Below are 23,800 nucleotides of genomic sequence, written 5' to 3'. Positions count from 1 at the left end.
CAGATATGCAGGTATATGCAGACACTCTGGAAATTTTATTTAGTGCAATGAAAACCTGTGATTCTAACATAATCATTATTTTTCCAGACAACTAAGATGTTGGTTGACCAAGTCATTGTGCTACTAAGCCTGGCCAGTCTGATCCCAAATGAATGGCTAGAATGGAGGTAGCAACTAGATACAGCCTTATTCCACTATTGTTACTAGAGCAAAAGTAAAACCCCACAAGAAAATAACATTCTAAAAACTAGACATAGGAGATGCTGCTAATAGTATGGGCAATAAGAATAAAAAGCACTACATCCTTCATACAGCATTAGGGAAGACTATGCTTAGAAGAAGGCACATTTTAATGCAGTTATAAAGATAACAAAGACTTACCTTATTATTTTCTACATTATCTCCCTCTTTCAATTTAATAGGATCGATTTCACAGGATTTTGAGGATTCACATATCTGGAAGATAGATTAATTTTTCATTTAATGCTCTTTTCTAAATAATTTGGCAAATTAAAATAACTATTATTTTTCTCGTAATTGTAAAAATTAAAACTAACAAAGTTTATAACTTCCATTCAGAGATAATGTACACAATACTGTAAAAGAACTGTCAAAATTTATTTCTCATAAATTTGAAACTCAAACTAAAATCCAGTAACCAAAGGAAAAAAAGAGCAAATCCAGTAACAATAAAATAATTATACAGGTTATATTCAGTGTGCCCTTTCAGTAAAAAAACCACTGATGAAAAAGGTTTATTTACATCTGAAGGGTTCAGCCCTATTCTTTCAGTGAGTGAGTGTATTATCCCTGTTACTAGGTCATTTGATGAGAGAGAGGCTATATCACAAGGCCACACAGACTTCAATTATCAGAAGTATATATATAGCCTGTACCTCATCTAGAATAGGTTTTAATGTGACTTTCAGGTAGTGCCCTCCCACTATTTTCATCATCTCATCCAGACATCGGGTAGCCAAGGAATTTCCTCTAAAAATTGTGTTTGCATCTCTGAAATACAAAGAAAAATAAGGTGAAACCAGGTGCAGTAAACAAACGCTATGAAATCAATAATACGAGATATCTGACTTTGGTTATATAAATAATTTTAGTAATTTTTGCCATCCATTTAAAAGTTTGCTGTCATTACAATTTTCAAACTTACCAAAAATAGTAAGAGAATTAGTTTTTTTTTTTTTTTTAAAAGCAAGCCATATTAATGAACTACAAAAGTGGAATGTGTATGTATGAGACAGTGCAATGACAGGAATGGGAAGCCACCTGACTGCTTTTCATAATGTCACACATATGTATATTGAGTGATACATAATGGGTAAGGGGAAAAAGAACCCAACTTCTGATCTGGTATTTTATTTGTGACATGTGAATCATTACAAGCAGTAGCAAAGATCAGTAACAGGAAATTTGGACACTGAATAAAAAAATTCTTCATTAACTGTTAGTGTTGCTATTGGTGGATACTGTTTGTTAACGTAAAGAAATGCCTTTTACTTCTTGCTAAGCAGTCCTCTTCAGACTCCTATCCAGGAAGGCTGGTCAATACAAAAGAAGTGAAAATACAAAAACAATTTGGCAAACTAAGATCCAATTTCAACACACAAAATTAACATTTTAATATAACTCTTACTGTGTATCCTTCAAGTCTAATTCAGCCACTGCAGTGGCAAAAGGAACAAGTTTATCATGGTGCAGCAGCAGTCGTACAAGAGGCAAAACAGCATCATTTTTATCTCGACAAATTTCACCCAAAATGTAAGCAGCTGAGGCAGATATCGGCTAGAATACAGAAAGGGAGAAAACAAGCACAAAATCAAGGAAACATGACTAAATATTCAATCACTAGCCTGTATAAGTAATTCAAGCATATTTACTGGCTATTACTGTTACACAGAATAACATTTAATTTTTAAAAACATTTCTCAGAGAATGAAATTTCAAGCATATTCTGGAATCACAGCACTGTGCTTCAGATGAATGTATATATATATTGGCTATTTTAAAAAAAGATTTTATTTATTTATTCATGAGAGACACATAGAGGGAGGCAGAGACATAGGCAGAGGGAGACGCAGGCTCCCTGTGGGGAGCCCAATGGGGGACTCCATCCCAGGACCCCAGGATCACGTCCTGAGACCCCCAGGTGCTCCTATATTAGCTATTTTAACAAAACTTGATACTCTGAAATCTTTTCCACATCATTTACAGAATTATTTTAGCCTTCTCATATTAAATCATACACTTAAAAATTTTAAAGTACCTGAACATCTGGTGATTTTAGCAGCAAAGTTTTCAAAGGACCATAGTACTCTGAAGGAAGCACGTAGTCTTCTGTATAACATATATTTAATCGAAGAGATCCCAGATCATCAGTTTTAGATGACTTGTTTCCATTGTCTCTTGGTTGTAGCAAGTACCTAAAGTAAAAGTACAACTGACTTTGTGAGATGACAATGAGCATCCAAGTCAGTGAGGTAAATAAACAGCTAAGCTGTATAAAAAAACCAAACCAAAAAGTCACTTTAGTATTTTAAGGTTAGGACACTTTATAAATAGCCAACTAGCAGTCTTCAGAGGCTTAGCATTGGTTGTATATTGAACTAGAAAGCTATAAATAGATTTTCATATGGGAAACGAAAAGTACAGGTAATACAAAAATTAAAATCTCAAAGGAACTGAATAGAGAGTTCGATTAGCTTGCAGACTTAGGAAAAGATATAAAATGTAAAACATTTAAAATCCAATGTAAAATCAAAAATAATCTCTCACCAACTAAATTTAAGAAAGACATATTTAGCTGAAATAGACAAGACATGCCACAAGAAGGAAAAAGTGATCTTGTTTTAAAGTATATCTTATATATGTAAAAACCTGAACTTGTTTTTTAAAAAGCCAGTGATTGAAGGTTTATAAATAGATTTTTTATATTATTAAAGAAGTAACAGTGTAACTACACTGAAAATATTTTTATTTGCAGAAATCAGATTTACATGAATTTTTTTCAGGTAAGTAGAAGGTATAAATATAAATGTAAAAACAAAGATAACTTTAACATTTTCGAAGGAAAGAGAAATGTTTAGAAATCAAGAGGAGTTTTTAGGACCAAAACCAGAAATCTAATAATTTTTAGAGAACTTTTATCATGGAAATTTAATAATACATACAAAAGTAAAAAGGACAATATATCTACTGAACTTCCATGAACCCATCACCTAGCTTTAGTAATCATCAACTCAAGGCTATTCTTGTTTCAGTCTCATACCTCTATTCACTCCTCTCATCCCATTCCTGTGTTAAAGTAATTTCCATGTGTCTTTTAACTTTGTCCATAAATATTTCAACATCTATAACTACATATAACTTTTAAAAATCAGCATTACCCAAGCCGTGTTCAAACTTTCCCAAACTTTTTCATAAACGTTTTTCTACAGTTTGTTCATATCTAAGGTCCACAGATTCTAACTAGTTGATACTTAAGTTTCTTTTACTGTAGATTCCCTCTACCCCCTAAGAAATCAGGTAGTTAGAATTTTCCACATCGGGGATTGTGCTAAATCTATCTTTATCTCCATGACATCATTTAACCTGTTCTTTGTCCGCTCTGTACTTCCTATATATTGGCAGTTAGATCTAGAGGTTTGGTTAGATTTAGATTTGATATGCTGGCAAGAACCTTTCACTGATGGTGTTGTGTTGTTCCACCAAGAGGCACTAATGTCTGTCTCTCTTTTTGTGATATTAGCAATCACTGATGAGCACCGCCTAGAGTCATTAACTTTCACAGATTGTAAAACAATAGTTTTAGAATTCTATCATTCCTCCTTTACTTAATACTTGAATACTTTTTATAAGTTTTATAAACTTTCACAGATTGTAAAACAATAGTTTTAGAATTCTATCATTCCTCCTTTACTTAATACTTGAATACTTTTTATAAATACTTTTTATAAATACTTGAATACTTAATACTTGAATACTTTTTATATAAAAATATTTTATATAAAATACCAGTGTAGGTAGTTTTGATATTTATCACCTATAGCCTCCCCAATACACTAACTTGTTCAAAAACAGAAGGTAGGGAGGGTTTAACAGAATATTAGCTTTGAGAAAGATATAATTAAAGACATAAAAAGGAACTAGAGACCCAATAAAGCAAAATTTCAAAGATGAGGGGATGACAATAAAGGGAGGAGAAATTATATCACTACCTATGAAAGAAGAATCTCTATCTTGAAAGACAAGCCTTTAGAATTTCTATTCTGATTTGAGAAATAATTATTTAAAGTTTTGCCTGAGGAAATAACTGCAAATAAACCTATTAGCAAAGGTAACCCAGAAGTACTTCTAAGGAAAAGTCTACTTGGCTGATTGAGTTCCACAATCCAGTATATTTTATAGACTTGCTAGTTTTATCTGAAAGTAAACCTGAACTGTAATGACTGAGCACAAAGACCTGTAGAAAGTAGAAAGCCAATTTCTAAATTTATGAAAAGAAATACAAGTGGTAAAAATACCTGTACTTCTTCTGGGACCAATACATCTTATTATGCAAATGTCCATTTACAAAAGTAAGGAGAATGGGAATATTAATAATGAATACCTTTAATTCACCACCTCCCCATGCACATATCACTCAGCTTCAACAATCACTGTATTTCCCATGGTGGTTCATCTATATTGATCATTGCAACTAATACATTTTTTTCCTGTCAATATAATTTTTTAATCTGTTAGATTAACACATTTTTTTTAACCAACTGGTAATCTATTTAGAAAGCCATATTATCAGAAGGTACTATGGTGAGTACAGAGATACAACACAGAGATTGAGGCAGTCTTAAGAATTCTCTGCTTGGGATCCCTGGGTGGCGCAGCGGTTTAGCGCCTGCCTTTGGCCCAGGGCGTGATCCTGGAGACCCGGGATCGAATCCCACGTCGGGCTCCTGGTGCATGGAGCCTGCTTCTCCCTCTGCCTATGTCTCTGCCTCTCTCTCTGTGTGACTATCATAAATAAATAAAAATTAAAAAAAAATTAAAAAAAAAAAAAGAATTCTCTGCTAAAGCAATGTCCACAATAGCCAAACTATGGAAAGAGCCCAAATGTACATCGATAGATGAATGGATAAAGACACACACACACACACACAAATGGAATACTACTCAGCCATCAAAAAACTGAAATTTTGCATTTGCAGTGACATGGATGGAACTAAGGGGTATTATGCTAAGCAAAGTAAGTCAGAGAAAGACTGATCACTGATCTCACTTACATGTGGAATTTAAGAAACAAAGAGGATCAGAGGGGAAAGGAGGGAAAAATAAAACAAGACGAAATCAGAGAAGGAGATAAACCATAACAGACTCTTAACTCTAGGAAACAAAATGAGGGTTACTGGAGAGGAAGCAGTGGGGGGATGGGGTTACTGGGTGATGGGCATTAAGGAGGGCACATGATGTAATGAGCACTGGGTGTTATACACAACTGATGAATCACTGAACTCTACCTCTGAAACTAATAATATACACTGTTAATTAATTGAATTTAAATTTAAAAAAAAAAAGAATTCTCAGCTAAGACAACAGTTTGCCAAGGAAACAAGAATGCTTCCAGAGCAGAATCTACTTCCTTCTTGATTATATTTAAATGGGTAGTACCTACCTACATTTGCCTCTTTGGGATTCTTTCTTGTTGTTCTAATATTTCCCTTCTGTTTTAACTAGTTTTTCCATATAAGGTAGAATAAAAATACTTGCATTATAGTTACAGCTTAGTTCTGTCTCCCTAAGATTGCACTTACCCATCTTAAATCTTAAACAATGTTCCCATATTCTAGTCAGAATTACATACTGTTTGTTCTATAGGAATTTTACTCAGAGGGCAACTTTGATTCTCTTATCTCCAAATTACTGGAAGAAGGAGCATGCCTTGTCTCTCTGTTACTCTAACAGAACTACAAAATATCAGCAAAATAAATCTACAATCCTAACATGGCATATTCTCTACAGAGGGACTACAGTGCTACACCAGTTACTAATTATTATGTATGCACTCCTTTAGAATGCCTAGGAACCCCAGAAGAGCTCACTCCTGCCTCACTTTTAAAGCTTGTTTCCACAGGTTTCTTTGGCAGGGTAAGAAATCCTTCTGGATACAGTATGTCATCTGTGTCATGTGTTTTTTGAAAAACAAAAATTTAAAATACGTCATTGTCCTAGCCATTACTTGAAAAGATCATTTTTTAATAAACAGGGATGACATCAAATTTCTTTTTAACAATTTATATATATAAATTTTTATATGTATATATAAACAGTAAAATATAAATATATATGTTTTAAATATTTTATTTATTTATTCATGAGAGATACAGAGAGAGGCAGAGAGAGAAGCAGGCTCCCTGTGGGGAGCCCTATGCAGGACTCCATCCCAGGACCCCAGGATCACAACTCGAGCCAAAGGCAGATGCTCAACCACTGAGCCACCCAAGTGCCCCTTTTAACAATATTTTACAAAGCAAGGGGCATTCAAATCTTTGATTTCAGCATAAAACAGAATATTTTTGAGGGTTAAAAAAAGCATTTTTAATTAATTAGAGTAAGCACATGTGCATGAGCGGGTGAGGAGGGGGCAGAACAGGGAGAGAGAGAATTTTAAGCAGACGCCATGCTGAGAACAGAATCCAACGTGGGGCTCAATCTCATACCCTTGAGATCATGACCTGGGCTGAAAATAAAGAGTAGGATGCTTAACCAAATGAGCCACCCAGGTGCCCTGAATATTTTTGAGTTTTAAATATATTCTAAAATAATTTTGCCAAAATACAATTTATTATAGTAATTGGTTAAGAGTATAAACTTTGGAGTCAGAATATTTTATCTAAATCTCAGCTGTGTGACCTTGGGCAAACTCCTCAATCTCTCCATGCTTGTTTCCTTATATTATTATAATTATTATTATTACCCTAAATAAGGGGCAGTAATAGTATCTAACTGATATAACTAAGTAAAGCACTTACAATAGTGCCTGGTATACAGTAAATAGTACGTAGCTATTATTTATATAAGATTTATATATAACTGTTACCACTTACATATCTAAATAACTATAGATAAATGTACTTATTTATGTAACTACATAAAAATGTGATTTATTATTTTATAACATTGTTTAAAAAGGCTCAGTTTAAAGCCTGTGGGCTCAGTAATCTTGTAGGAATTAGAGGAAAAGAGAAAACCCTCAAGATTTGTTAGATGAGGATATGTAGACATGCATAAGGTTGAGGGATTTAAAAAAAAAAACACCAAAAAACCCACAATATATTTTCTTCAGCTTTTGAGTAAAGCATTCCAGTGTGAAAGAGTAAGAAAAAGGAAATAAAGAGGAATTATTAACTGAAAGTGGAATTCAGTTGCTCCAAACATATTTTTTATTCACAATTAGAGGCATGAAAGTAATCCTGATGCTCCCAAGATTCAGTAGTTTTGACAGCTCCTTAGTAAAGAAAAAATTTACATTTGAAAATTTTTAACCACAAGGTGTATATAATTGAAATTAAAGTAGGCAGGCAAAAACTATAATTATTTATTCGTAACACTGAAAACAAGCATTATGAAGTAATGTTGAGAAGCTGGAAAGTAACTGTTCAGAGGCAGCTCTACTAACATTTGAATATTGTTTCTGGTTCCATAAAGATAAGCATTATCAATGGATTTTTACTAAAGATAGAAGATTAAAGATAGGTACACCAAAATCAGCAAACTAGATAACCAACTCCTCTCAAGTAAAATATTAATCTAGTTTTAAATATGTAGAAAGTGCTTTTGTTGAAAAATCCCAACCATTTGTTTCATTTACCATTTGAATCTTATATTCAGAATGCAAATTACAACCTGAAAAGGTATTTGTATCTATGGTCTTTTCTTTTTTAAAAAAATATTTTACTTATTTATTCATGAAAGACACACAGAGAGAGGCAGAGACATAGGCAGAGGGAGAACCAGGCTCTGTGCGTAGAGCCCGATTCAGGACTCGATCCCAGGATCCCTGGGATCATGACCTGAGCCGAAGGCAGAGAGGCTCAACCAGAGCCACCCAGGGGCCTCTCTATTGTCCTTTGTTAATCTCCACTGTTACATGTTGAGCCATTTTGGGGAAATTATTGTACCAATTTGTACAATCAGACAAAGGTTTTGCACACATTAAGACTGACATCACAGGAATTGTGAAATGAGACTTAACTAGATTGCCTCTGAGGTTCTCTTTATAAGATTTCAAACAATAGAATACTGGTGTGACAACAAAGGATACATAAACTCTATATGGACTGCTCTGGAGGAATGGTGATGACAGCAGCAATCACTATAATAATGAGAGCATGAGCTATACTTGTGGTCACTACACTTGCTGCCTGTTTCATTTACGATGAATGCATTTCATCCTCTAACAACTTTGGGAGGCAGGTACTATTTGTACTGTTTTCATTTTATAGCCAGAGAAAGGAAAAGCCAAGATGGTGAAGTAACTTGTCCAAGGTCACACAGGTAGTTATGGCAGAGGTTAAGATTTGAACCACGGCAAATTGGTTCCAGAGTCCATACTCTTTATCACTACTAAGGGTCTACTAAACTGCTAGGTGAGAAAAGCAAGGTGTGGAGCAGGATAGAGTATGTGCCCATTTGTGTAAAAAGGGGAAATAAGGATATATACGTATTTGACTATATTCCATAAAATATTTTCAGAAACTTAAAACAGTACCTCAGAAGAGGGGAAATGATTAGCTGAGGGATTGGGTTAAGACACAGATTTTTACCTTTTGAACGGTGAACCATGTGAGTATATTAGTGATTCAAAAAAAATAATTTAAAATTCTTTTATCTACAAGGTTAAAGTTAAAAATAGTTACTATCAACACTAAAAAGCTACTCCTAACATCTAACAGAAGTTTCAGAATAAGGAACATACATCATAGCTAAGGAACTGAAAAGCCAAGAAAGGAATGGGGGAATGACTGAATCATACTGTAGTTTGAGAATAAAATTAAGTTAGAACCATTAAAATCCGTTTTCAGGAAAAGACTGTAATAGACAAATACTAATTGAAAATTATGTGAAAAAGGAAAGCAAACTGAAACTTTTCAAACAACAGGATTACATTACGGATAATTATTCTCTTTCCTACTGCCAAGATTAGAAAGAATATGCCTGAAATCCTGAAGATTAAGCTTTCCCTGTGTTTTCAATGCAGTTGCCATCAATTCCACAAGGGGATGCTACTGCTCTACAACTGACAAAGGAGCTTGCGAGTTTAATTTCTGACTTAAAAGAAAATGGCATTCACATTTTTATACTTCCTTATATCTATGAAGTATAAATGAATCAGCAGAAGTTTCCATTCCATGCTGCATAAATTTTAGAACTTACACCCTTTTGGCTTTAAAATATTTTAAAATATTACTGGCAAAAAAGAGATCTATAGGAATAAAATTAATTGGTTTCTTAATGTTCTTACATCTTGCCAAGGTGGACAAAGTTTTGCCAAATTTGGAGGGCCTATCTGGAAGTAGTCACACTTAAAGTACAGGAGAGGTGGCACATTTCAGGTTCACTTTGAGGGGTCTGGAAGCCCTAAGAACTCACTTTTTACTTTTGTAATGAGTGGCATGCCATACTTTTGAAAGACTTAACAAACTGCAGAAATTTTCATTTAAAAATATATGCTAGGGGATCCCTGGGTGGCTCAGCGATTTGGCGCCTGCCTTCAGCGCAGGGTGTGATCCTGGAGTCCCGGGACTGAGTCCCACATTGGACTCCTTACATGGAGCCTGCTTCTCCTTCTGTCCCTGCCTCTTTCTCTTTCTCTCTCCCTGTGTCTCCCATGAATAAATGAATAAAATCTTAAAAAAACATATATATATGCTATTTTACAGAAGGTAGAAGATAATGAGAAGTGGGGAGTGTGATGGGCCTCAAATGTTGTTCCTCAATTTTTCAAAGTAACTAGTAAGTTTAATCTGCCCCCCCAAAGTGGATACATTTTTTGCAATTATACCAAATGCCACCAGAAATACCAATAAATCTTAGATCTGTATTAGCAAGAAGTAAAAATAAAATAAAACTGTGAGTCTAAAAATCCACCTACAATAGAGTTCAAAGTGAAGAATGTTTACGGTCAACTTGGAGAGGCAGGCTCTTTTAAAGACAAATGAGATGGATGCCCACAATAAGAAACCTCTAAACTCTTCTTCCAGGCACTGAAACTGAGTTCTAAATAGTGGGCCTTAGAGGCAAATGAGAAAGATCTGCTTTTTTATGGTCAGTAGAAACCCAAATCTAGCCTGCGATCTATCGGGCAACTTACTGGAAGGGGCAGGACAGGCATGCTTGTAAGTGCTCTAGACAGAAAAAATGATAGTTTCACATCAATTCTGCTAAGGAAACTAACATTAGTTTAATGTATGAACATTAAGTTCTATCTACCATCAGATTAATGTCACTGTTATAGACATGAAAAGGTAAAATAATACTGTAACCATTACGGAGTCACCAGAGCACCTGAAAGGAGTATTTACTGAATCAGCTCAACAGGTTCACCCTAGACATACACATATTCATTCATTCATTTATATATTTTATAGTAGGGGTGGGGGAGAATCTCAAGCAGACTCCCAGCTGATCACAGCCTGATATGGGACTTATCAAACAATCTTGAGATCACAACCTGAGCTGAAATCATGAGTTGGATGCTCAACCTATTGAGCTACCGAGGTGCGCCTCGATCCTAGACATTTAGAAAATATTAGGGCATTTCAACGGGGTGTGTTAAAGGAAAATCACTGGTTAGATCCCATAAATAGTTGATTCCCTACCATAAACCCTATTTTCAAATATCCACAGTTCCCATGGCCATTAATAAAGCTTCTCTACTATAGATGCTGATCTGTGACCAAGCATCTTTTCACATGGGCAACTCTTCTGCAATGTTTTAAAATGATTTTCATTTTCTCCTTAGAGTTAAGATTTCATTTTTAAACAGAATATCCCTAGACAATTCAGTTCCTGTATCCCAGTACAAGAGGTTGTCATAGAATCATCAATGTACTTCTATTTCTGCAACAATAAATTAATAATCAAATCAAAGTTAATGATTTCTGGCTTATTCCACCTCAAATTGAAAAATATGCTTATAGTAAGCATTTATTTAAATGTATAGTATATTAAAGGGGATGGACTACTGTGGAGTTCACTAGAATGTTGGTCTTCAGGGATGCCTGGGTGGCTCAGTGGTTGAGTGTTGGCCCAGGGTGTGATCCTGGATTCCTGGGATCGAGTCCCACATCGGGCTCCCTGCATGGAGCCTGCTTTTCCCTCTGCCTATGTCTCTGCCTCTCTCTGTGTCTCTCATGAATGAATAAATAAAATCTTTAAAAAAAAATAGTTAAAAAAAAATAGAATGTTGGTCTTCTTACCAGGCTTGATGAGAGGAATCATTTCTTAACACATTCACAGGAACCTTAATCTCTCCTAGGAAAATATCTTGGACCAAGTTTCCATTGTTCCACAAGTCGATCCTGAAAATTTAAAACTGGCTTTATTTTTTGCAAAGAATGTTTAAGAGAACACACGCCACCAGGTAGCTTCAAATCACTTTGATTGTATTATAGCATTAATTTTACATGCTTAAAAGTAAGAGATGTTAGCGCTGTCATATACCTCACTATCTAAACTAAGGAAACAAAATATTGCAGTAGCTTTTATTTATAAGCACAGAAAGTAACTTTTAAATAGTCTTAAAAAAGCACTTAAGTTTCTTAGTCTCAAAGTCTAGGCTTTATTTTAACCTGTAGCAGTAAGAACTAGAGTTACTTTGTTGAGTTTGAGAAAAGAAACCAACCAAGATTACAGTTTCTTTCTCAATTAGAGCCAGTTAATATGTAAAGATGGGTGATTTAGAAAAATACATTACCTGATCATTCCAAACATGTGACTAATACACCCTTAAGATGAACACACTGTTAACACCACACCTGTACATGCACTTACAAAACTTTCCCCTCCCAACAGCATAAATATTTAAGACCTAATTGGCACAAACTTCAAACACATGCACCTGTTGAATTATCTTACAAGACTTCTTACCTCACTGAAATTTCTGTTAGACAGCAGATATGTTAAGAAGAATAAAAAAATTATTTCTAAATTGGCTAATATATAATGACTTTTCTATATATTCTTTGCATCCATTATGCTATGATTTAGAAATTTAAAGAGCAATTAAATTTATGAAAATTAAAAATATAATAAAATAGGTGAAAATTAGGTCATCTTTGGTTTTTTTAAATAAATACACCTCGACTACTTCTGCAAAGAGAACAGATTTTTAAAAGATAATATGAATTTAAATTAGATGGATGTTCTTCTACGTTTCATCAGCCAACTTGCTAAAGAGAATTCTATTAAGTTCAGTTCACCTTTTTCAGTTAAATTTAGGACTTTCTTTTGACACCAAAAAAACCCCTATTCAATAAAACTCCAAGACGTATACCTAATTTCCAGCTTTTCAATGTCCTCCTCTTCTACCTGGAACTGGGACTTTCTTGTATAACTACTGGATCTGGTTACCTGTGAACAAAATATTTTAGTTTACAAAAATTTTTAACATAATTTTTTTCCTACATGAACTTAAAAAAACTATCATCCCTAAAATGTTCAATTGTATTTATTATAAACAGAGAAAAATGCCTAGGTCATAGTTTACTGAAAAGCTAAAGATAAAAACAGCTATGGAAAGTAGCAGGGAGGTAATAAAGCAGTATAAAAATATCAAAAGCAATCTTGCCTGCATGCCCTCCCTTATTAACTCAATCTACAATAACATTAGGTTCTCTGACTCACATGTAATCTGTTGATGGCTGGAAGAGTAAAAGTGTTCTATTTTGGCATTAGCTGCACATGCTAAGAACTGTTTGAAGACTTTCCCACATTCCTCAAGATATCAATTCTATCCTTACACTTCCTTTTCACAATTTAACCAAAAACATCAAGGCTACTGGCAGGGACTTCCTCTGCTATCGTCCACCTGAACACGTCCATTTTCACATAGGTCTTTCTAACTGGATGAGTTTTTTCATTTCTGAATAAGAGAGGAGATAAATGATCCTCCTCTTTTCCAGGACTACTCCACCCATGCACAACATACAGTAAGCATACAATAAGCATTTGATTTATTTTAATCGCAGCTTTCTTGACCAGCTTATTCACCTCACTCAAGTCTAAGAAAAATTCTACACTTAAAGTATGGTCTTCTATCTCCTTCCTCTCACAGACAAATATCTCAAAACTGTAATCCATCCTTACAGTTGCCACTTCCTCACACCCACTCACTACAGTAACTCCTTATAATCTGATTTCCTCACAGATCACCCTCCCCAAACTCCTCTGTTAGTTACCAAGTCTGATGGTGAATTCTTAGTTCTCATCTTCCTTGACCACTCTATCAGAATAAGTGAGTACAACTATACCTCCTTTCCCAGAAACACTCTGTTGAGTTTACCCAGGCACTACCCAGGCAACCTCCTGCTCTCCACTTCTTCCCCTGGGACCTCTTTTTCCCCAGAGGCTATAAATATGGGTTTTCTCCACGGTTTTAATTTTTATTTTGCTCTAACAGATGCAAAGTGCTATACAGTTTACAAAGTGCTTTCACATCCATTATCTTCTTTGTTCATCAGAACGTTGCTCTGAAGCAGGCAGGGTTAGATTTATTATCCTCATCTTGAAAATGAGGAAGCTAAAGGACAGAAATTAAGAGACATGCTCAAAGCTGAATACCTAATAAGGGGCAGAAGTGAGCTCCTCACTTTTCTCCTATACTGTATACTTCTATTTCACTGGCTCTCTTGACTCTCTGCAAGCAAATATTGAGTCCTTATCTAGAGCCATCACCCATTTTAAGTTTCAGTCATCAACTGCCTATTTCATGTCAGACCTCAGGTTTGTTATGTCCCAAACTGAACCACTTACACTTTCCTTAACTTCTCCCTTATTCCAGATTTGAAACCATGAGGATATCAGATTCCTCCTTTGTCTTTTCTAACTAACTTGTTATCCTGCCCTTTACAGCTTCTTTCTCATTTGTCCCCTTCCTCTCTTTTTTCCATGTTATTCTCTTGGATCAGATTCCTCCACCCCAACACTTTTTTTTTTTAACACCTAAACTATAACAATCTCTTTATCTCTGTTCTTTCTCAGCCACTGGCCCATAGATCATGGGGATTCTTCCCACAACACCGCATTACTCTTACTACTTCCAGGCTCAAAAACTGTCAACAACTACTCTGTAAGCCCCCCAGCCAGGCATATAAGACCTTTCATAGTTGGTCCTAGTCTAGCTTTTAAACTTTGTTCCAATTATTTTCTTCTAGAACCCTTCCAGTTAAATCACTATTTGCTATTCTTTGGACATAGCTTTCTGCTTTTCTATTTCTATGTCTCTGCTCAAATTGTTCTTCTTCTCTAATACTTCTTTTTTGCTAACTTAGCTGGAGCAGAACTCATCTGATCTCCCCAATATCTACTGCATTTTACTGCTATGTATATGCGTGCGTATATATGCTTTGTGTTTCTTGCTTTAGCTCAAGAACAGAGATTGAATCTTATCTTTATAATCAGCTCAACAAAGGGCCTTTGGAATGAATGTTTAAGGCTTTATAGGTACGCCTGGATATAGCAAGCAGGTCAGACCTTGCCTTCAAAGGGCCATCTGCTTGTTGCAAGTTGCCCCATGTTTTCTGCAGGCTAGATGTAACAGCCATTGATAAATGTAAAACAACTAAAGTCTTTAGCCAGGAAATGGAAAAGTCTCACACTGGTTCCTTTTCTTTTGTTTTTCTTTCTCCCTTGCCTCTACCCCCACAATTCTTCCTACTTTAATTTGGCATTTTCTTCAACCTATGTTTTTTTTTTTAATAAAGTAGTTGTAATCAGGCATGGTTAGATGTGCTCTCTCTCCACTTTGAAATTATCAAGAAAAATACACACAAAAAAGGAAAAAGCACACAATGTAACCTTTCTTCAAATCTTCCCTGTCAATCTTACTTGAAACATGTTCTACGGTTAGAAAACAATCTTAGAAATCAGAGGTTGACTTTTTTTTTTTTCCAGTAGTTTTCAAATAATATGAAAAAGGATTTCTTTAACAGATGCTCCACAGTAAAGAACTCCAAAGCACTGTATTTTGGGGCAACTTCAAGGCAGCTGAAGATCTCTATGCAAATAAGCATATGTCTATAGAGGGAATTAGCTAAAAAGAACTTAATAATGAGGCCTTAATCATATAGCATTTTATGGTCTCAAAGCATTCTCACATGTGGGCCTCCTAAAAACTGTCAGGTAGGGCAGTGTTTTTTCTTACAAAATTATCCTTTCACAAGATAAACCTGAACCTCACATTTAGTGATTTATTCCACATCAACTGAACTAGAACTGCAACCAAGTGATATCATACTTACTTTACTAGTGATTTTCAAATAGTACCATACAAGAGTTTGGTGGCCACTGTGTGTCAGGTGGGGGGCTGGATAAGGTGGAAGGGTGTGTGACAGGATGTGATATTAGGGATGACTAAGGAGTATGTGTGGCCCTGGTCCTCCCCATCCCCAAATCAGTCATAGCTCTGCCATTGTTTGTTTTATATATGGGCCTCCACCATATTTACATCATGGTTCTACTGCACTTGGAATAGAAATGCTTAGTGTTGCATTAGTTGATTAAATGATTACTATGACTGTAGTTCAAAAAAAGAAATAAACCAGCATTCAATATTAAATATTCAATGTCAACATTTATATAAAACAAAAAGTTACCTCAAAATAAAAGATTTCATTAAACTGCGGATTGCTTGTTTTCTTCTTTACTTTTGTCTTCTTTTGGTCATTCCTGTTCCAATGTGGTAGAGTTTTACCTTGTAGAACTTAATAGTACACAATTATAAAACATGCTATTTCCGAGCAGGGAGCCTGATCTCCCTTTAGCTGTTAAGATGACTTAGGAAAAACTATAGTTTTTAATATTACTTAGGAAAGAATTTTGAGGTGTCTCTAAAGATCAAAGAAAATACAAGTTTGTATATGTGATATATGACAAGATTCTATTTTCTATATATGACTAGATTTAAACTAGATTGATTGTCAAGCTTATTTTATATAAGCAACTCAGAATGGTAAAAGGAAGACAATGAGATTCAGAGTACCTTTATCTATGCTGAAAAATACCTGAGGAACCTGAGGAACACGAAAAGCATTCTTAACTAAATTTATTTCTTGGGCTTCAGGTACAATATGGCCTTTTAAAAAAACTTTTTATTTGAAATAATTAAAGAAGGTTGCAAAGAAGTCCCATGAAGTCTTTCCCTAGCCTTTCCCAATTTTAACATCTAATGTGATGATAGCACACTATCAATTCTATTAATGACTCCTAATAACCAATTCATATGCCAAACAGTTTGTTTGTATGTTACTAAATGATTACACTAAAGAATTTGTCTTTAGCTACAGATTATAAACAAAACAAAAAACAGCTCCACTAGGTTAAACAGGATTTTTAACATACAAAACTACAGGATTTTTAACATACTAAACTAAATCCCTCTGACTGCATGAATCTTAATGGATTAAGTATCTGCTTTCAAATTTAAAACCATCCACAGTAATAACAGCACAATACTGTTTGAGCACACAATAAGTCCTACATGGTGCTAGGTACTTTATATACATATATACAAATACATTTTTTTTAAAAGTGACTTACTGGTGATTTTCTATAAAATAAAAATACCTATACTGTACACCTGAAACTAATATAACACTGTATACTGACTATACTGGAATTAAGAAAAACTAATAAAAATAATAAATAAAAAGAATACCTAGAGAGCCTGAAGTTGGGGAGAAGGGGCATATGTCTGTGTATGTATGTATGTGTTTGGTGTGGAGGGAATATTTTGCTCTTTGTTTCCTGATTTTAAACCTTCAAGTTGTAGGCAAATTTCAGACTAGTCAGGCTCTGAAAGAAATCATAATGAAGTTAAATAATACAAAATATACAAATTGCTATAGGTTTTTCCATTAATTATCATAAATAATTTAAATCAATGATATGGTGCACTTTACCATGTTCTGGTACTTCAGCAGTCTGTCTACAGCTTGGAATTCTCTCTGTAGAGCACAGATGCCATGAGTAGAAAAGGCATTTTTAGTTCTGAGCTGCTTTCCAGATAAAAATATGGAAACTGCCTTGCTATTCTGGGCTAGCATTTCTTAAAACAGGATTTTACCTGCATAAAATCTAAGACATTTGAAGGCAGGAAGGTCGATAATGAATGAAGAAGGTCAAGTTTATGTTTTAAAGTACATTTTAATTACTATAAAACTAATGTTGCTCCTCACAGTCTAAGAGTCCAGCAGATTTGAAAAGTTACTCCTCATAGTCTAAGAGTCCAACAGAGTCCACTTTCTTTCTATAAAAACAGGACTTGGTTGTTTGCAAGCATATAACAGAACTCACTAACGATCTTTCTTTCAAAGCATGCATTACTTTGTGTCATAAATAGCTATTAAACATTTATTCTTAGAGCTTTAATTTTGTAATTCTTTTTTTTTTTTTAAAGATTTATTTATTCAGAGAGAGCGCGCGAGAGGCAGAGACACAGGCAGAGGGAGAAGCAGGCATCATACAGAGAGCCTGATGTGGGACTCGATCCAGGGTCTCCAGGATCACACCCCGGGCTGCAGGCGGCGCTAAACCGCTGCGCCACCGGGGCTGCCCTAATTTTGTAATTCTTAAGTCATATTTCAAAACTGAAAAAAATCTAATAATTGCTCTCTCTGAATTCTGAACTCCAAGTTACAAATAGAAACCAACCACTGATCATTTCAATGTAACGAAGCATCTACTGTCAAAGAAGGAAATCATTTGTTAAACCCATATACATATTGAGTCTTCAGATCCAGAGATGCTTACATTTCTGGGTTAAAATTAGTGTACTTATGGAAAATAAAGGCATATTTGACATTGTTTAGAGGTTAAAAAAATTCAATAATAATTCAATAAACATTACCTACCAAGGATATGAATGGAGCTAGAGAGTATTATGCTAAGTGAAATAAGTCGGTCAGAGAAAGACAAATACCATGTGATTTTGACATAGGTGTAATTTAAGAAACAAAACAAGTGAGCATAGAGAAAAAAAAAAGAGAGGCAAACCAAGAAACACTGACTCTTAACTATAGAGAACTGATGTTTACCAGGAGGAAATGTGGGTGGGGGGGATGGGTGAAATAGGTGATGGGGATTAAGGAGTACAATTGTGATAAGCACAGGGTATTGTATGAAGTGTTGAATCATGATATTGTACACCTGAAACTAATATTACAGGGTATGTTAACTAACTGGAATTTAAATAAAAACTTAAAAAAAAAAAAAAAAAAAACATTACCTAGAAGGGCCCACTACAGAAACTGTTGCATAAGGGTCACAGCTTTGTCCATTTATGAGAGGCAACCCATGGCATGCGATGATGCTAAGAATAAAAGAAAATTAACAAATATTCAAGTTAAACAACATAAAGCATTATTTCAAATACAAATTAACAAAGGGTTAAAACTGTTTTCCACAAGTCTGCAGATATATGCTTATATACAATGTACCCCAAATACATTTATCTATATTGTGCACTTATTTACTTATGCTAAATTTCTGAAATAGGACCTAATTAGACTACACTGCCACAATGAATACGGAGACTACCAAACAATATGTAGCACACATCCCCCCACTAAACATCTAGCAAGGTACATTCTGTGGTTTGGTAATATATTAAAACTGCTGTGGCTTCTAAACAGGAAAAGAATGTGGTGTGAACCTTAAAGGAGAAACTACAAACCAAGCCAGATCTATGGCATCACATCCTCTGCTAAAGCATGAATGAGAAACAAGGAAACGACTGTGGTTTCCACTTAAAATCTGATTCATAAATAGAGGGCAAGCCTCCCACAATTCTGTAGCCTTTTATTCTGATTCTCAGTAACAACTCCTGTATTATCCTGCAGAAAACGTTTCAGAACTTAAAAACAAAGGTCTTCTAATCTGCTTTAAGGGTAAAGTCACTGGTATTTACAGAGGATATAGAATCTAACTTAATGGTCTGCTTCTCAAATTTTCTCACTAAATATTATTGAGTTCATGAATTTAGTTTAAATCTAAGGGTTTGCACTTCCTAATGTCTAAGAGAATCTCATGAGAAATGCTGAAAAGTATTCTTTGTTAAGAGATGTGGGCTATTGAGCAACATCCTATTTCTCTCTACAATCCACATCGTATATGTGGGTGAAGTGCATATGGTGTGCTGCAAAATAAAGAAAGAAATGATAATATGACTCATTTCTATTACACTGGGTATCAAAAATCAAATTCTAAAAATGTCTGAAACTAAAGAAAGCACAGACCAAGATAATAATTCTGGTTATCAATATTAGGATTAGGTACAAAGTTTCCAATTACATACTATTCAAAACTTAAAATCCTCAGGCTAAATCTCATAATGATGCCTGCTTTTTATATATCATTTGTAGTTTACCATTATTCTCACAAAATGTATCTAATTCCCACAACTGTCTTTGAGAAAAAATACCTTAAAGAAGAAAATAAGGCTCCAAAAGATTGTGAGAATGTAACAAAATAAAGCTAAAGAAGTAATACAACTTGTACAAAGTGGGCCAAGACTCAACTTCTACTTTAACTGTTTCTAAAGTTGAGTGTCTTTCTACATTCCCTACTGTACCTAAATTTATTACTCTCCTTGTAATACCAAATTTATCTCATTTAAATACTAATTATGAGAAATCTTAATTATAGGTCATTATAATTTTATGAAATTTAAAAAAAAAAACCTGAGAAAAAAGCAGTTCATTATACAAAAACTTCTATAAGAATACTCCACAAAGCAAAACAATGATGCCCATAAGAGCATAAATCTATAAAAATCATCAGAAGTAGTCTTAATTTTTAAATATAAGATATTTTAAAAATTGTTTTCTAACAATATTAAATACAAATTATTTTATTTGCTACATATTATGAAATATTTTTCTAATTGCCTAGAATACAACTATTCTTCTAATCAATAAGTCAAACAATTTCATATCATAAACCATGGATAAGCAAAAAACAAATGCTGAAAATGAGCTTAGTATACTATATACTAAATTATCTTACATTTTGTTTAAATACATTTGATATTAATATATTTTTTAGAAATTGCAAAGGAAAATAAATTTAATCCAAAATTGTTTAAAGTACCTTGAGCATTTTTTTTTAAACTAGAAGACAAGTGTTAATGTCTACATACACCCAAGATGGAGTACCAAGTAACAGAATTATCTCCCTACCTGAAATAACTAAAAAAAAATTTACAAAATTGGCAGTGCAGGATAGTGAACTTTGAGGGGAGAAGAAATGAAGTGAGCTCCCAATTGTCCCAGCTTACTGGTATGGGGTCTCTCTGAGAAGAGGGAGAGTTGACAGTTGGGGAAGACCGAAGTAACTGGAATTTCCAAGGCAGAGTACCAGAGAAAAGAAACCTGTACAGAAAGAAATCTCCAGAGAGTTACAAGAATCCCCCTGGAGTCGTTAGCTCAGTGTTGATAAGCATATACATGTAAGGAAGCTGAGGCTAAGGAAAGAATCATTTGAATCGAGCAGAGGGACTTTCGCTCAAGTTTTGATCCCAGGGTCTTGGGATCAAGCCCACATCAGGCTCCCTGCTTCTCCTTCTCCCTCTGCCCCTCCCCCACCTCCTGCTCTCTCAGTCACTCTCTCTCTCAAAGAAATAAAATCTTAAAAAAAAAAAAAAAAAAGAGCAGAGGGAACAATTCCTGAAGCCCACAAATGACTAGCATAAAGTCCTACAGCCACGTTATGAAACCTGGTAATTCACAGATGTGGCCTCATTATTGAGAAAATAGAAGTACTAGACTAAAGGCTGCTCTTATTCAATCCATCAAAGTTTAAAAGCAAACCACAAAAGAATGAAACTGCTTCCAAGCAATTAACCAGGTCCTCAAGTATATTCATGGAAATATAAAAATATCCAGAAACTTCATATAGTCTAGAATCAAACAGAAAATAACCAGGAATACAAAGAATCAAGAAAATATGAACCATAATGATATCTCAAGAAACAATAAAAATCTCAAATAAACAAAAAGGAGCTTGAAAACGAAGCACAGCAAAACTCAAAACCTGTAGAAGGAAGGAAATAAAGATTAGAGGAGAAATAAATGAAATAGAAACTTAAAAATAACAACATATGAATGAAACCAGGAGATGGTCCTTTGAAAAGATTGACAAAATTGATAAACCTTTAGCCAGACTAAGAGAGAGTGAGACAGAGAGAGAAAGAGAGAAAGAGAAGACTCAAAAATAAAATCAGAAATTAAAGGAAGAAAAAACTGACACCACAGAAATACAAAAGATTGTAAGAAAATATTATGAAAAATTACATGCTAACAAACTAGACAACCTAGAAGAGATGGATAAATTCCTAAAAACGTGTAACATTCCAAAACTGAATCAGGAAGAAATGGAAAATTTAAACAGACAAATTACCAGCAATGAAACTGAATCAGTAATAAAAAAATTCCCAACAAACAAAAGTCCAGGACCAGATGGTCTGACAGGTAAATTCTATTAAACATTTAAAGAGTTAATATCTATTCTTCTCAAACTATTCCAAAAAAACACAAGAGGAAAGAAGGCTTCTAAATTCATTCTATGAGGCCAGCATTACCCTGATGCCAAAACCATAAAGACACTACAAATAAAGGGAACTACAGACCAAAATCTCTGATGAAAGTGGATGTAAAAATCCTCCACAAAATATTAGCAAACCAAATACAACATTTAAAAAATCATCCACCAAAATCAAATGGGATTGATTCCTGCAATAGCAAGGGTGGTTCAATATTCACAAATCAGTCTACGTGATACATCACAGTAACAAGAAAAAGGACGAAGACCACATGATCATTTCAACAGATGCAGAAAAAGCATCTGACAAAGTACAACAGCTATTCATGATAAAAACCTTCAATAAAGTAGGTGTAGAGGGAATATACCCCAACACAATAAAGGTCTTATATGAAAAACCCACAGCTAACATCTTTAATGGGAAAAAACTGAGAGCTTTCTCCTTAAGATCAGAAACAAGACAAGAATGTCCACTCTCGTCACTTTTACTCAACATAGTTGTTGAACTCCTGGTCACAGCAATCAGAAAACAAAAAGAAATAAAAAGCATCCAAATTGGTAAGGAAGAAGTAAAACTTTCACTATTTTCAGATGACATAATACTTATACAGAAAACCCGAAAAACTCCATCAAAAAAACTAGAACTCAGATGAATTTGGTAAGGTTGCAAGATACAAAATCAATATACAGAAATTCACTGCATTCGTATACACTTATAAAAAAATAGCAGAAAGAAAAATTACGAAAACAATCCCATTTACAATTGTGCCAAAGACTGCAAAATACCTAGGAATAAACATAGCCAAGGAGGTAGAAGACTTGTACTCTGAAAACTATAAAACGCTTATAAAAGAATTTGAAGATGACACAAATGGAAAGATAGTCCATGCTCAAGGATTGGGAGAAAAAATACTGCTAAAATGTCCATACTACCCAAAGCAATCTAAGCATTCAATGCAATCCCTTTCAAAACAACAGCATTGTTCACAGAACTAGAATAAATACTCCTAAAATTTTTAACCACAAAGCCCCTGGATAGCCAAATCAATCTGGAAAACAAAGAACAAAACTGAAGGTATCACAATCCCAGATTTCAAGATGTACTACATATCTGTAGTAATCAAAACAGTAGAGTACTGGCAAACAAAAAACACACACAGACTAATGGAACAAAATAAAGAGCCGAGAAATAAACCCATGATTATATTATCAATTGATCTTTGGCTAAAGGAAGCAAAGATATGCAATGGGAAAAAGTCTCTTCAACAAATGGTGTTGGGAAAACTGGAGAGCTACATGCAAAAGAGTGAAACTGGACCACTTTTTCTTACACTATATATATATATATATATATATATATATATATATATAGATAACCCTCAAAATAAACTAAGGACCTAAACGTGAGACGTGAAGCCATAAAAACTGTAGAAGAGAACACAGGCAGTAATTTCTCAGACACTGGATGCAGCAACATTTTTCTAGGTAAGTCTCCTCAGGCAAGGCAAGCAAAAACAAGAATAAAATACTAGGACTACATCAAAATAAAAAGTACAGCAAAAGAAGCAACCAAAAACAGCAAAAGACAACCTACTAAAGAGGAGAAGATATTTGCAACTAATATATCCAACAAAGGGTTAGTATCCAAAATACATAAAGAATTTATACAACACAAAACCCCAAAACACAAGTAATCCAATTTAAAAATGGGCAGAAGACATGCACCAACATTTCTCCAAAGAAGACATATAGATGGCCAGCAGACACATGAAAAGATGCTCAACATTACTCATCATCAGGGAAATACAAATCAAAACCACACTGAGTTATCACCTCACATTAATCAAATGGCTAGTATAAAAAAAACAAAAAACAAGAAGCATTGGCAAGAATGTGGACAAAAAGGAACCCTCCTGTACTGATGGTGAGAATGCAAACTGGTGCAGCCACTTTGGAAGACAGTATGGAGCTTCCTCAA

General features: G+C 34.4%; 1 protein-coding gene across 3 annotated transcripts in view; it reads right to left on the bottom strand.

Annotated features, from left to right (window-relative positions):
* The window catches only part of RASA2 (RAS p21 protein activator 2), a 144,465-nt gene that overhangs the window by 32,978 nt on the left and 87,687 nt on the right, over positions 1-23,800 (bottom strand). For all 3 annotated transcript variants that reach the window (XM_035704945.2, XM_025448775.3, XM_025448776.3), the window contains 8 exons: positions 18,512-18,595; positions 15,882-15,954; positions 12,563-12,639; positions 11,487-11,588; positions 2,279-2,435; positions 1,649-1,797; positions 897-1,011; positions 382-456 (listed from right to left, as the gene is read on the bottom strand). In XM_035704945.2, the coding sequence (XP_035560838.1) occupies positions 382-456; positions 897-1,011; positions 1,649-1,797; positions 2,279-2,435; positions 11,487-11,588; positions 12,563-12,639; positions 15,882-15,954; positions 18,512-18,595 (832 nt within the window). The remainder of the gene's footprint in view (positions 1-381; positions 457-896; positions 1,012-1,648; positions 1,798-2,278; positions 2,436-11,486; positions 11,589-12,562; positions 12,640-15,881; positions 15,955-18,511; positions 18,596-23,800) is intronic.

The sequence above is a fragment of the Canis lupus genome, chromosome 23 (genome assembly GCF_003254725.2).
Source record: "Canis lupus dingo isolate Sandy chromosome 23, ASM325472v2, whole genome shotgun sequence".
NCBI classification, from domain to species: Eukaryota; Metazoa; Chordata; class Mammalia; order Carnivora; family Canidae; genus Canis; species Canis lupus.
Note: the sequence above shows the minus strand (reverse complement) of the source record. Positions and strands in the feature narration are given on the sequence as shown.